This window comes from Crassostrea angulata, chromosome 10 (genome assembly GCF_025612915.1).
Source record: "Crassostrea angulata isolate pt1a10 chromosome 10, ASM2561291v2, whole genome shotgun sequence".
In the NCBI taxonomy this organism is placed as follows: Eukaryota; Metazoa; Mollusca; class Bivalvia; order Ostreida; family Ostreidae; genus Magallana; species Magallana angulata.
In genome coordinates this window covers 4023817-4038312 of record NC_069120.1, presented here as the reverse complement: position 1 = coordinate 4038312, position 14496 = coordinate 4023817, and the positions used below count along the sequence as shown (strand labels likewise).

General features: G+C 36.7%; 1 protein-coding gene and 1 pseudogene across 1 annotated transcript; both read right to left on the bottom strand.

Annotated features, from left to right (window-relative positions):
* Window positions 1–77: 77 nt before the first annotated feature.
* LOC128164787 (uncharacterized) lies at window positions 78–2370 on the bottom strand (annotated as a pseudogene).
* Window positions 2371–5681: 3311 nt separating this feature from the next.
* On the bottom strand, window positions 5682–7856 carry LOC128167112 (collagen alpha-2(IV) chain-like). The gene is made up of 4 exons (XM_052832648.1): window positions 7765–7856; window positions 7607–7679; window positions 5908–7518; window positions 5682–5768 (listed from the first exon to the last, which is right to left on the bottom strand). The coding sequence occupies exons 2-4, from the start codon at window positions 7677–7679 to the stop codon at window positions 5749–5751; spliced, it is 1704 nt and encodes a 567-aa protein (XP_052688608.1). The 5' UTR covers window positions 7765–7856; the 3' UTR covers window positions 5682–5748.
* Between the last annotated feature and the right edge of the window lie 6640 nt (window positions 7857–14496).

The following is a 14496-nucleotide window of genomic DNA, read 5'->3' as shown; positions in this document are numbered from 1 at the left end:
CAATATTGTCCGCTTTAATCTGAAATATGAATTAAAGACCTTTATAAATTATGAAATGTAACACATGTATGTTGATTTCATTTCAAAAATAGTTTATTCATAAACGAGTAATTGTATGTAGGAATGTCTATAAGATATGGATTGTACTCACTGTACGATGGAGGGGAGTCATACCCAGGCAGTGAACTTCCATATCCGCTATCTAGGTCTGGAGTGTAGTAAGAATCGCCTTCGAAATCCCCAAAACTGGGAGTGTCAGACAAACCGCTGAGAGATGAAGAACCACTAAGACTTATCATTTGATTACTCCCAAAAGGTGATCTGCTGCTGAAGGTTGAACCACTGCTTGTCCCGGGGAATGTGCTTCCTCCAGGGAAAGATAATCCAGCGTTTAAGCCAGGTAAACTACTGAAAGGTGAGGCACCAGATAACCCTGGTAAACTGCTTCCTCCAAATGGTGATCCACTGCTAATTCCAGGTAAACCACCTAGAGATGAACCGCCGCTCAAACCAGGTAAACCGCCCAGAGGGGATCCACCGCTCAAACCAAGTAAACTGCCCAGAGGGGAGCCACCGCTCAAACCAGGTAAACCGCCCAGAGGGGATTCACCGCTAAAGCCAGGTAAACCACCTAAAGGTGGGCCACTGTTCAATCCAGGAAAACCTCCAAGGGGTGAACCACCACTCAAACCAGCTAAACCGCCAAGAGGTGAACCACCGCTCAAACCAGCTAAACCGCCAAGAGGGGAGCCACTGCTCAAGCCAGGTAAACCACCCAGAGGTGATCCTCCGCTCAACCCAGAAAGACCGCTAAGTGGAGAACCACTGCCTAAACCTGATAATCCACCAAAACGGAAACCACTGCTCAACCCAGGTAGACTGCCAAGTGGAGAACCACTGCTAATACCTGGTAAACCACCAAAAGGTGATCCACTACTCAACCTAGGCAAACCATCCAAGGGTGAACCACTGTTCAAACCAGATAAACCACCCAGAGGGAAAACACCAATTAAACCTGGTAGCCCGCCTGTGGGAGATCCACTGCTGAATCCTGGTAGACCGCTAAGAGGGGATCTGCCGCTCAATCCAGGTAGACCTCCAAGTGAACCTCCGCTTAAACCAGGTAAAACCCAAAAGATGACCCGCCGCCTAATCCTGGTAGACCGCCAAGTGGTGAACCTCCGCCTAAACCAGGTAAACCTCCCAAAGGTGATCCGCTGCTCAATCCTGGTAGCCCTCCCAGTGGTGAACCTCCGCTTAAACCTGGTAAACCACCTAGAGGTGATCCGCCACTTATTCCTTGCAGACCACCCAGTGGCGAACCTCCTCTTAAACCAGGTAAGCCTCTCAAAGGTGATCCACCGCTTAAAGATGAGCCGCTGCTAAAACCGGATAAACCGCCAAATAGTGATCCGGGACTTCCACCAGCACCACCTAATGGGAATCGTCCTCTTGGCAGTATACCAGTTCTGATGAGGTACTGGTAGTATTGCAGAAAGCTGGACGAGTTAGGTCCCTGGGTGCGATACAGGTAATGCAGGTACTGGATGTAGGTTCCACTTGACCCGGGAACACCAGGGGAGGGACCGGTGCCTGGGAAAGGTGGACGGTGGTGGAGGGAAGGATAGCCAGAGGGGCCTACAACAGAAAAGAACAACAGGTGGCGACAATCGTGAACAGATTTCATTTATATAGAAATTTAAGAGTTTTAGAAAATAAACTTACTAATGTTTTTAGCGAGGGTGGCTACCACCATGAAGAAAAGAATCACTCCTAACTCCTTTGCTATCATCTACAAAAGATAAAAAAAAAAGAATTAAAGTTAAAAATGTTTCTAAGCGTAATGCTGAATAAGTCTGAGCATTGAAGGCATCGTACCTTTCTACTCTATGGACCGTGTTTTTGTGATTTCTGACGTGAATCCCCGTATTTATATAGAGACTGCGGTGCAAATGTTTCATTCTGAAATTTCTCAAAAAGGCACAGTCAGTTTAATTTTAAACCTGAAACATTTGTATCGCACCCGAATTCCAATAAAAACAAGTGGCTGCGTTGTTAATTTACATGTCTGTGTAAGAAAATGGCTGATCAACACTCGCAAGCAGCGATCAGAATCATGTTCACGTCTGATAAAACAATAGATAAACTTCTGTCTCTTGATATGTCAAAAAGCAGATAAAATTTTTAAAACATGCATATGATGGACAGTTCTCTGACGCATCCACCTGGCTGATTAATTCACGTATCTATAGAATGGGAGGGCTAAGTAACGTTGACGCCCGGGATGTGAACGTCATCCTTACTACAATTGCCAAGTTTGTGGAAATGATACAGGAGAGGAAGATACAGGGATAGAGGTAATACACCCATTATTCCAATTAATCAATTTTCTTTTTTATTTTAATATCACTTTTTACTACATTTCTTCCCTGGACAAACGTGATATCAATTGATTATAAGAATTTCTTTGTATTTCGAATAAGAAGAAGGTGAATGTCTTCCCTTTTGAATCAAAATTGAAAAAAATTCTTGAATAAACTTTAATATGCAAAAAATGACCAAAACTGTCGTTAAAGATGAAACAGCTGATATAAGGTTGTGAATTTTGTACAAATGCTTTTTTAAAAAATCACTGAGAATTGCACAGCTGCAGACCTTAACTTATGATTTAAAACATCAGCAACTTTTCTAGAGTAACAATTTGTTTCAATACAAGGGTCCTTTGGGTAAGAACACCCATCATGTCAAAGTAAATAGGGACCACCAACTAAATAGCTGGCTGGGAAACACAGTAGGTGCTTAATGCGTATTATTTTCCCTTTGAACGGTAAGCAGCAGGACTTTCAACAAAAATTCGAATATGTCTGAAATAATTCCACCAACGCTCAAACTGCCAAATGATGGCGAGACGGCCAAAGGTAACCCGATCAATACTAAAGTCTGTAACGCAATTTCTAGTAGTATAAGTATATGATTATCAGCGTTTGCGAATTACGTTTAAAATGAAACAATAATTTGGCATAATCAACAGTCTTTGACACCGTGGAAAAAAGAAGAAATAATGAAAACAGATATACACCAGTAAACAGTAAGCATCATCCTGTAAGCAAGAAAAAAAGACACAAATAGACAGGCTGGACAAGAACACTGATGTTTACTACATGTATGCTATCTAAATCGAATATAGGCACGAACCGTATCATACTAATTAAAGCTGCTTGGTCCGATTTTTTTGTAATTACTGTATCAAATAATTTTTATTTATAGCGATGCCACAACCATAACCGTCTTGGCTTCACGGTAAATTTTCATATGAGGCGAAATAACGCGATACCCTTTTTATGTCGTTTGTTTTGTCAGCAAATTTTGTACACAATTTTTTTCATTGAAATTTGGTTTAATTGACTGGGAAAACTATTGCAATGTCTATTATTATACATATACTTAGCAAAACCACCGTTTAAAAACATGCACAAAATTTGATATAAAATCGGACCTAACTCTTTTTCATATTATATTTGCTCAGATTCCAATGGACAGCTAAAATCGCAACCCGATTGAGAAAACTCAGGTATTTTACTTCTGTTTAGACTCGTTTTAAAACATACTATGAATAAACGATTTTCAGAACCTGAACCTTTTGTTGATGAACGATAAATATGTTTCTGGCGTGCCAGACGAGTAAAATTTCAATTATAAACAAATTAAAATCTGGAAAAGCAACATGTATATTTATTGCTACGATTATTTATTCATTAGAAGGATGTGTTTTTAATTGCATTACAATGTTTAAGTTTTAATCAACGGAAGTTAAAGATATATAAAAGACGGAATCTTAAAGCATTGTTTTAACTTGTGTAGATGTTGAATATCTACTTTTGTTGGTAGAATATTAATTAAATTCAAACCCAGTACTGGGCAGCTAAAGTGTAAAGCTGATCGGATCTGGTCCAGAAATGGTACAACCTATTGGTCTGTATCGACCATATGGGAAAGAGATAGAAACCGTATGACTCGATTTACGATAGCTCGAGAACCATGCTTTGGCTGAAGGGGGGGGGGTGCTTTTTTCTCAATAACTAGAGCAGTCTAGATCTGATGAACGCCTACGGAGGCATTTTTGTTTCTTATTTCTTACTTTACTCACAGAGATATGCCTATATGTGAACCTCGTTTTTCCAAAAATGGCGACGAAATCGTAGAATTAACCTCCTAATCAGGAGGAAGAACGAGACAAATTATAAAATTAACGTTTGTGTAGTTTGGTTGGGTCGAATCAGGGTTCCTTGGATTTATTAATTATTTTGTTATGTTCTGGAGAATAAGTCACTACATGTATTTCGTAAATGTAATCATTTGCAGATATTTGGCGTTGGTGTATGTTAATTCTGACTACTTTATAATGCTTTTACAAACAGAAGACATTCTCAATATTATACAATATTCGGTCAAAATATAAAAAAATACATATAACGCAATTGTCTGTTTTAAAGAGTCCTTAATATCTTAATCAACATCAATGAACTCTTCCTTCAGGTTTCGTTAAGGTGGATCACTACACCTAAAAAATGTTTCTCAAATCAATAGAAAACGAACTCATTATAAAAGATAGTATGATGCATAATAACGATATAAGTCAATTGGGCAAAAATATGAAACTTTTGAAAAAGACATGACTTTCTGATAGTAAATTCAATAAATACAAACAAAAGCCTCAGGCGGATTTGAACTCTAGATCTGCGGTTCACAAGCCCAATACGTTAACCACTACGCTAAGGTGATATTCAAATAAAGCGTTTATTGGAAACAATCTCACATAACATTAAAAAGAATACGTCTTGATGTGGTGAGGTATATTATTATTTTAAAAAACAAAAGAACATGCAATTATAAAAAATCTGTATACCATGGAAGTCTAGTTTGAATTATTTTATAGAAGTATCGTATCAGTATTGTAGTACACTTGGACATTAAATGCATTTTGGTATCATGTGCCCTTCTTTATGGAAATCAAACACACATTTGAATGATTTTTCCAAAACATGGATGAATTTTGCTACAAATTTTAAAAAAAGACCCTTTAAATACTTTTGTATGTGAGGCATTGTGGTGACGCTTGGTGTTTTTAATTTTGCCGTCGCTGAGTCGGTGTCCCCGATTTGTATTGAAATTTTTTTAACGAAAACCATGATAATCTATAATAGTTAAGTATTGTTTGCTGTTAGGTTTTAAAAAGTAGGATGTAGTGGGATATTATCGTTAGAGATTACACGGAATAATCGACACATGCTTTATGACCCCCCCCCCCAAAAAAAAAATAAAGAAGACAAACTTAAGACACAGCCATATCCATTTTTTACTATGTTTTTTTTTAAACAACAAGTAACATACTTTCTTTTACTCGTAATCTGACATGAATTATATTGTTTTCTTCCTTAGCAATTTTGCCATTAAGTATGGAATCCATATTAAATCCATATAGTCGTCAACGCTGAATGCTTTCTCTTTAAAATTGATGCTTTTCTAGTCTTAAATTGTTGACTTTTGGTATTGTGAAGATTCATTCGATTTGTAGAAGGTAGAGTTTGTTTTATTGATGTAAAGAATATTTCTTTGCGGAAGGTTGTTAATAATCGTTGATTTTATACTTATAATGGTAATGTAATAAACACAACGCCAAGTTGTAATCACACATTTTATTTTATTTTTTGTCCATTCCCATTAACATAACATCCATCCTCATATATTTCAATATGGCTCGCTTTTCTCTAAAAAAAAAGAAAAAAAGAAAAACCATTATACATTATGAAATCAAAATAAATGTATTTTGCCTTTACTTAAAAATTGTTTTGTTCATAAACGAGTAATGGTACGTCAGATTGTCAGTCAGATATGGATTGTACTCACTGTACGATGGAGAGGAGTCATACCCAGAGTCATACCCTGGCAGTGAACTTCCATATCCGCTATCTAGGTCTGGAGTGTAGTAAGAATCGCCATCGAAATCCCCAAAGCTTGGAGTGTTAGACAAACCGCTGAAAGACGAAGATCCACTAAGAGTTATCATTTGACTACTCCCAAAAGGTGACCTGCTGCTAAAGGGTGAACCACTGCTTGCCCCGGGGAAAGTGATTCCTCCAGGGAAAGATGATCCAGCGTTTAAGCCAGGTAAACTACTGAAAGGTGAGGCACCAGATAACCCTGGTAAACTGCTTCCTCCAAATGGTGATCCACTGTTAAATCCAGGTAAACCACCCTGAGATGAACCGCCGCTCAAACCAGGTAAACCGCCCAGAGGGGATCCACTGCTCAAACCAGGTAAACCGCCCAGAGGGGAGCCACTGCTCAAGCCAGGTAAACCGCCCAGAGGGGATCCACCGCTCAAACCAGATAAACCGCCCAGAGGGGAGCCACTGCTCAAGCCAGGTAAACCACCTAAAGGTGAGCCACTGTTTAATCCAGGAAAACCACCAAGAGGTGAACCACTACTCAAACCGGGTAAACCGCCCAGAGGGGATCCACCGCTCAAACCAGGTAAACCGCCAAGAGGGGAGCCACTGCTCAATCCAGGTAAACCACCCAGAGGGGAACCACCACCGAATCCAGGAAAACCACCAGTGGGTGAACCACTGCTGAAACCGGGTAAACCTCCCAAAGGTGATCCTCCGCTCAATCCAGGAAGACCGCTAAGTGGAGAACCACTGCCTAAACCTGATAATCCACCAAAAGGGGAACCACTGCTCAACCCAGGAAGACCGCCAAATGGAGAACCATTGTTCAAACCAGGTAAACCACCCAAAGGGGAACTACCACTTAAACCTGGTAGACCGCCTGTGGGAGATCCACTGCTGAATCCTGGTAGACCGCTAAGAGGTGATCCGCCGCTCAATCCAGGTAGAGCGCCAAGTGGTGAACCTCCGCTTAAACCAGGTAAACCACCCAAAGGTGATCCGCCGCTTAATCCTGGTAGACCGCCAAGTGGTGAACCTCCGCCTAAACCAGGTAAACCTCCCAAAGGTGATCCCCCGCTTAATCCTGGTAGACCGCCAACTGGTGAACCTCCGCCTAAACCAGGTAAACCTCCCAAAGGTGACCCGCCGCTCAATCCTGGTAGCCCTCCCAATGGTGAACCTCCGCTTAAACCTGGTAAACCACCTAGAGGTGATCCGCCACTTAATCCTTGCAGACCACCCAGTGGTGAACCTCCGCTTAAACCAGGTAAGCCTCCCAAAGGTGATCCGCCGCTCAAAGGTGATCCACTGCTAAAACCGGGTAAACCGCCAAAGGGTGATCCGAGACTTCCACCAGCACCACCAAATGGGAATCGTCCTCTTGGCAGTATACCTGTTCTGATGAGGTACTGGTAGTATTGCAGAAAGCTGGACGAGTTAGGTCCCTGGGTGCGATACAGGTAATACAGGTACTGGATGTAGGTTCCACTTGACCCGGGAACACCAGAGGAGGGACCGGTGCCTGGGAAAGGTGGACGGTGGTGGAGGGAAGGATAGCCAGAGGGGCCTACAACAGAAAAGGACAACAGGTGGCGACAATCGTGAACAGATTTTAATTATATTAGAAATTTAAGATTTTTAGAAAATGAACTTACCCATGTTTTTAGCGAGGGTGGCTACCACCATGAAGGAAAGAATCACTCCTAACTCCTTTGCTATCATCTTCATCTACAAAAGATAACAAAAATGATTTAAAGTTAAAAATGTTTCTAAGCGTAATGATGAATAAGTCTGAGCATTGAAGGCATCGTACCTTTCTTCTCTACGGACCGTGTTGTAGTGCTTTCTGACGTGAATCCCCGTATTTATATAGAGACTGCGATGCAAATGTTTCATTCTTAAATTTCTCAAAAAGGCATAGTCAGTTTAATTTTAAACCTGAAACATTTGTATCTCACCCGAGTTCCAATAAAAACAAGTGCGTTGTCGATTTACATGTCTGTGTAAGAAAATGGCTGATCAACGATCGCATAGACCGATCGGAATCTTGTTTACGTCTGTTCAAACAATGGATGAACTGAGGTCCCTATGTATGTCAAAATGCTAAACAAATGTCAAACATGCATGTGATGGACAGGTCCCTGACGCATCCACCTGGCTGAATTAATTCACGTATCTACAACAGAATGGCGGTGCTGTTATAAATGAAGACTTTCTTGAACGGTTCTGATTTATCGGTGTGTTAGGGTCGCCTTCTGTCGAGTATAAAATTGTTTACTATTGATTTCCCGTACTAACAAAATCGGTGTATCGATAAAGATATTGAGTGTTTCTGATCTCGTTAAACTTTGTTGTACTTTAAAATGACAAAATTATATTCTCTTGTGTATTTTATTTGATATTCATTTTTTTTTTTCATTTTGTGAGAAAATAATTTTGAGGCCAATTAATAGGTGCCGTTTAGTCTCAATAAAAGTATTTAACAATACAAAGTTAAATAAGTTGATTCTTGTTTGCGACATTAAAAGTATTTCAAACTTCATGAAAATTTGGATTTGACCGAAAATAATATTTTAAATATAATTATAACCACTGAGTTTGTTATATGTATATCAAGTTCTTTATTCCGAGAGATAAATATCTCATAGATTATACGTGTAAACATACATATAAATACAATAGGATAGCAATATACAAAGTGTACATAATCAATTTTGATTATTCACATTAAGAGTTCGATGCTTGTTTTCATAACATAAATATTTTAAGTAAGAGAAAAAAATAGTAATAATACAAAAAGTGGTAGAAAAAATAGATCATCATATAAATTTAATACAATGTTTCATTGGTGTTCAATACGCGGAGAGTAATAATAATAACAAGCATTCTGAGAGTATTGCATAAGCAATACACCTCCCCTACCGGTTTGTGGAAATTGCCTTGAAACAATGCACTGTTATGCAGAATATCGAACCCGAACATTAAAAAATTAAAATATAAAAAATTAATTTTCTCGAAAATATATGTCAACCAGGCGCTACAAAAGTGTAAAACTTGATCTGTAGTTTGACATTTTGAAGCTGTTCAGCAAATTTTATATCATTCCTCAAACGCATAAAGAAAAAAAGTCTGGAAAAACTGAAGTGGGACAGACAGACGAACGGCCCGACAGACGGACCGACGGACGCAGAGGAAAGCTATAGTCCCCTCCGGTAGGGGACTAAATGAATGCTAATATAGTTTAGGCTGGACAGCAGACTTGCTCCTGGATATTCAATATAAAAGAACTCAATTTTTTCAATGTTTTGATGTTCGTTTTCATCAGCAATTCCCTAAATTTTAATGTACTTGGTTTTTGAAAATACCTAGTACGTAGAAATTGCTTACGTAAAGTTAAGAAAAATTTGCACTCAACAATAAAGTGATATTCGTCCGCTAATTTACCACTATTACAGAGTGTGCAGCTTCTGTGATTTACAGGAATTCCATTCCATATACCGGTTTCAATCGGTAAACGGTGATTTGCTGTTCTGAATTTAATAAGTGGTTTCCAAAATTTTTTAGTAAGAATGCTTAAGTATTTTTCAAAACCTTTGTTTAAACTTTTGTTTATAAATTTTATATATTTGACCTTTAGATGAATTATCTATATCTTTTGCCCATTTCTGAATAAACTGGTCCTGCAATCTTTGTTTGATGGCGGCAGAAATCCACTTATCACTAACTATTGCAGTACATTATTTTTGTTCAGATATTAGAGAAACCACATGAGTCTAAAATATGTCGTATAAAATCAGTCCATGAATTTACACAGTCATTATTATACATATATTGGTTTGCTAAATATTTGTAAACAGTAAACACAATCTTATTGTCTTGACTTTCGAGAATATACAGTGACGTATAGAGGATAACGACCTGATTCACCATAGACCATATACGATGGCGTACTACTTTTCAAACATAGAACATATTTTAAAAATTTCAAATGGATTTTTTCAATAATATCTATATTCTCGTAACCCAAAATTTCATAAGCATAGAGCAAAACCGGCACTACTACTTTATCAAACAAATCAAACTGTTGTTCTATGGGTAGATTAAAAAGTCTTATTTTTCTTATAATACCATACATAGATTTCTGTGCTTGCTAAACTAAGTGTTTTTTTGCCTTACAAAAAGATCCACTTCTGGAAAATACAAGACCCAATTATTTGAATTCACTCACAATTTATACACACTTGGTTTTCGGGAGTAGTATTTTTGATATACTTTTCTCTTAAACTACGAAGTGATGGACAAATAAGAAAAAAATGGAATTCATCTTCAATCTCATTTAAGTTACAAAAGTCACATTTTCGACAATCACGTGGTATATTATCATACCTAGCTCCCTGTTTTAATCTTTAAGTCGTGTGAAGACAACCGTAATTGTGTAATTAATTTACGATATTTACGATATTTTACATGAATTGATTTCTTTAGATAAACTTGTAAAAAAAAGTACAGTAATCAACAACATGTTTATTCAATATACATTTTGACGCATTGCTTATATCGTTAACAACTTCTTGTTTAAAGACATCACACATTCTCTCATATATAATATCTGAAATAACAGATTCTTTCATAGTACTGTGATATAAATTGGCCAAGCCTAAGGTGCACATATCTTCCCTAGCATTTGATATTCATGTGTCATCATTTTTCACCATGTGTTCGTAGCATGTTTTTATAATACAGTTTTTACTGTTTCTTAATTTCTTAATTCTTAAACCAGTATTGAAAAAAAATTTGTTTCCTGAATATTTTTTTGCACTTTTTCTACATCTTTGCCTTTATGGAACCCCCAAATTTCAGCACCATAGCTTATCACACTTTTTACATAAGGAATAAGGAATCATTCTTTGAGTATTATGAGGTGAAAATTTTGGTCGGGTCGTGATCAAATCCAATAAAGTCCGAAGGGCTTTATGATAGATTTGATCACGCCCCGACCGAAATTATCACCTCATAATATTCGAAGAATGATTCCTTATTACTTATATTTATATAATTTTAAGCCATTGTACGATTTAATATTTAAATATAAATAAGCAAACCCCGCTGGCGCCTCAATTTGGCGTCATTTGTATATAGTACAAAATCGATACGTAGTGTTATCACAGGCAAAGACACTGGAAAATGTAAATATATAGGTATCAAAAACATTTAATTGAGTTTCAACATAAAATTCAAATCTTTCATTTTACTAGATATGCTGAACATTGCTTTATTTCCCTGTGCTACACAGTGCTTTTGCGTGGATAAAAATTTACCATTGTAATTAACCAACATACCAAGATCATTAAATTGATTCACTACTTCTACGTCTTTGCTATTGGATTCCCATTTTTCATCGTCTTTAACACGTATTCCGATTCTAAAAATTACAGTTTTGGTTTTTTGTACATTAACAGATAAGTTCCATTCCTCGGTATATTTCTGCAATGTGTTCAGCATATCTTGTAGACCCTCGGGCGAGTCCGCCAAAAGTACAGTATCATCAGCATACATAATTAATAGCAAATTAATCATTTGTAATTCAATTGATGTACAGTTACTATTTATTAAATATCTTTCAAAATCATTAAGGTACAATGAGAATAATAATGGAGACAATATTTCACCTTGTAGAACTCCAGATGAGATTCTTAATGTTTCTGTAAATATACCTTTATGCTTGACACATGCTCTTACATTCTATAAAGAGACTTAATAATACGTAACAATTTTCCCCCAAAACCCTATCAATTAAATCAAAGGCTTTTGCATAATCCACGAAACAACAATACACCCTTTCTTGTTTTTTAAAGTTCTACATATTAGATTCTGAAGTACAAATATGGTGTCAATTGTACCTACACCTGGTTTAAAACCAAACTGAGCATCAGTAATGATAATTATTATATCTCTGGTCCCATTCTAATAATCTAGTATTCATAATACTTGTAAATAATTTTGCTAAGCAACTAAATAATGTGGTACCTCTATAATTGTTTAAATCTTGAATCTCACCTTTTTTAAAAATTGGTACAATACAACCTTTTGACCAATTGTCTGGGTAAAAACCAGTGTCAAATATGTTATTAAACAATCTACACAAAATGGGTATCATAACCTCTTTACATTTTGAAAAAAATTCATTAATTACACCATCTTCAGCATTACTCTTGTTACTTTTCAGTTTCAAAATAGCTATTCAATTTCTAATTCTGAATTGCACGCATCAAACTCTTCATAACATGGTATTATATCATAATCATCACTATTGTTGTCATAATTAGTAATATTTACATTTTCAAAAAGATTCTTGAAATGCTCAAAAAAATCCTGTGCACTAACATCACAGCTGATTTTTTTATTATTCTTAAATGAACGAAAAAACTGCATGGAATTACATTTTCTTAGATATTCCATTTTGTTTCCCTGATATCGCTCGTAATTATGCTTAAACCTCTGGGGCTCGTACGACCAGACTTAGCGCTACGCCGGTTTAAATACGGGACTGTTTCGAATATTTGCGTTTCATTAAAGGTATCACACCGGTAATTGTTTTCACTATATAACACTATAGAGGGGAAAAAATTCTTAAAAATCAGTTTGTATTTTTCATGACAAAATATTCGGAGGAAATGTTATTTGTTACCTATCTCATCAGCTAACACCATAAAAAGGGCAAGCGATACTGCATTTTCTCAAAATATCTAGCTCCAAACAGGTCTACCCTCAAAACCACGTGTTTTCCATTTGTATGTAAACAGACTGCACACTCCCCAGGAAGCTGCTGCATGAGCCCTGAAAGAAGTAGTTCCTGTGAAAAAAAATCATCACCTAACAAAATACATGAAATATCCTACTCAGTGGTACAAAAAATTTTAAAACTGAGTAAAGGAAAATGTAAAAATGCAGTCAAGGAAAAAAATAATTCTGAAGTATATGTGGAACTACAATTGACTAAGTTCATTTTGATTGGCCGATTACCGGTGTGATACCTTGAAGAGCGCATCTTTACGTCCGACTAAAGTTAAGCCAAAATTTTACGTCCACTCATAGGTAGGCGTAAGTTCGGACGTCTCATTAGAACCATTTCAACAAGAGCTTGGACTTTCAGGAGGACGTAGCTATCTAATTCTTGCGTCGAAATAAGTTAAAAATGACGCGGTTTTAAGTGAAATATGCATCCATCGATTGCGTAGTCTTAGCTTAAAAGCCAGACAAATCTTATAGGTTTCAGAGAGCCATGACTGACTAGCCGACACTGAAATCGACAGGCCCACGTCATATTGCTGTTTAACACAGCTACACAAAGTCCAAGCTCTTGTTAAAATGATTCTATTTATATAAAAAACAAGGTGCCAGGTTTAACTAAATTTTTCTATCCAATCAAATGCCGCCTTACAGCCATATTTAAATTATTTAATTATAAACCCATGAAATCAGTACAAATTTTTGCCACCAGTCATTTTGTGAAGGAAATGGTAATTCTACACTTTATAGCATTTGAAAATAAATATAAGACTCGAGTTTTGTTGACATAACAGTGAAATCTCTCCTCTGTATCTCTCATATAATTTGACTTCTAACATTTAAACCTGCAAGGTAACAATTTTATACATAAAAAATAAGATTTTGATCTAGGGTAGTGTCTAAAGTCCCTGTAAGGTTATCCCATGTTTAACCTGTGGGGATGTACATCTTGCCTCGCCGTGTTACTCGGTCGCAATGCAACTATCAAATTTAACGCACATTTACCAAGCAAGGAGAATTCTGACATTAAATGAACAGGTCAATGAATTATTTACAAACAAAATATATATATAAAACAATTTAAAATAATTGCACAAAATCTAGGACCACGAAAGAAATACTACTCGCGCTCGTCGGCCACGAGTTTCAGGTTGAAGGTTTACTTACCTGTGTGTTATACGAACGGAGCTTTTAAAAATTCAAACGTTCTACTCAACATGACACTACAATACAACAGGAAGCATCATAAGATTAGTAGTGTTGTACCATGTGTTTGAATGTACTATGTATATGTTGGTAAACGATTTTCGAATAATATGAGATTTGGTTCCAAGCAAAGCGAGGGAACAAATCGAATATCTAGGAAACCTTTTAACGACATACTACATGTTTCACGCGATAAATTAAACCTTATTTTTATATATATTTAAACATTTCTTTTAATTATCATTAGTTCAAGATTATCTTTTCTAATCAAAAGAACAGCAATCGTCTTCAAAGCTTATTCTGCTAATGATGATTGTAAAATTATTTCCCATTATGGCTAATTTTCCTGTCTAGAACAGTTGACCGAAGTGAGTAGTATTCATATCAAAAAGTAGAAAACCTTTATTAGGTCTGGTCATTTTCAAGCTGACATGTCTTTCGGGACAGAGGATAGGAAAATTGAAAAAACTTCATAATTTTTCCACAAAGTTTGAGAAACGGATAGGGAACAATCTTTTACATTTTATAGTTATTAAGAACTTTGAAGAGA

Coding starts and splice junctions, on each gene's coding strand:
- LOC128167112 (XM_052832648.1), bottom strand. CDS start 7,679: ATGAAGATGATAGCAAAGGAGTTAGGAGTGATTCTTTCCTTCATGGTG. Junction 7,519..7,606: donor CACCCTCGCTAAAAACATGG/GTAAGTTCATTT, acceptor TTTCTGTTGTAG/GCCCCTCTGGCTATCCTTCC. Junction 5,769..5,907: donor TGACTCCTCTCCATCGTACA/GTGAGTACAATC, acceptor CTTTTTTTTTAG/AGAAAAGCGAGCCATATTGA.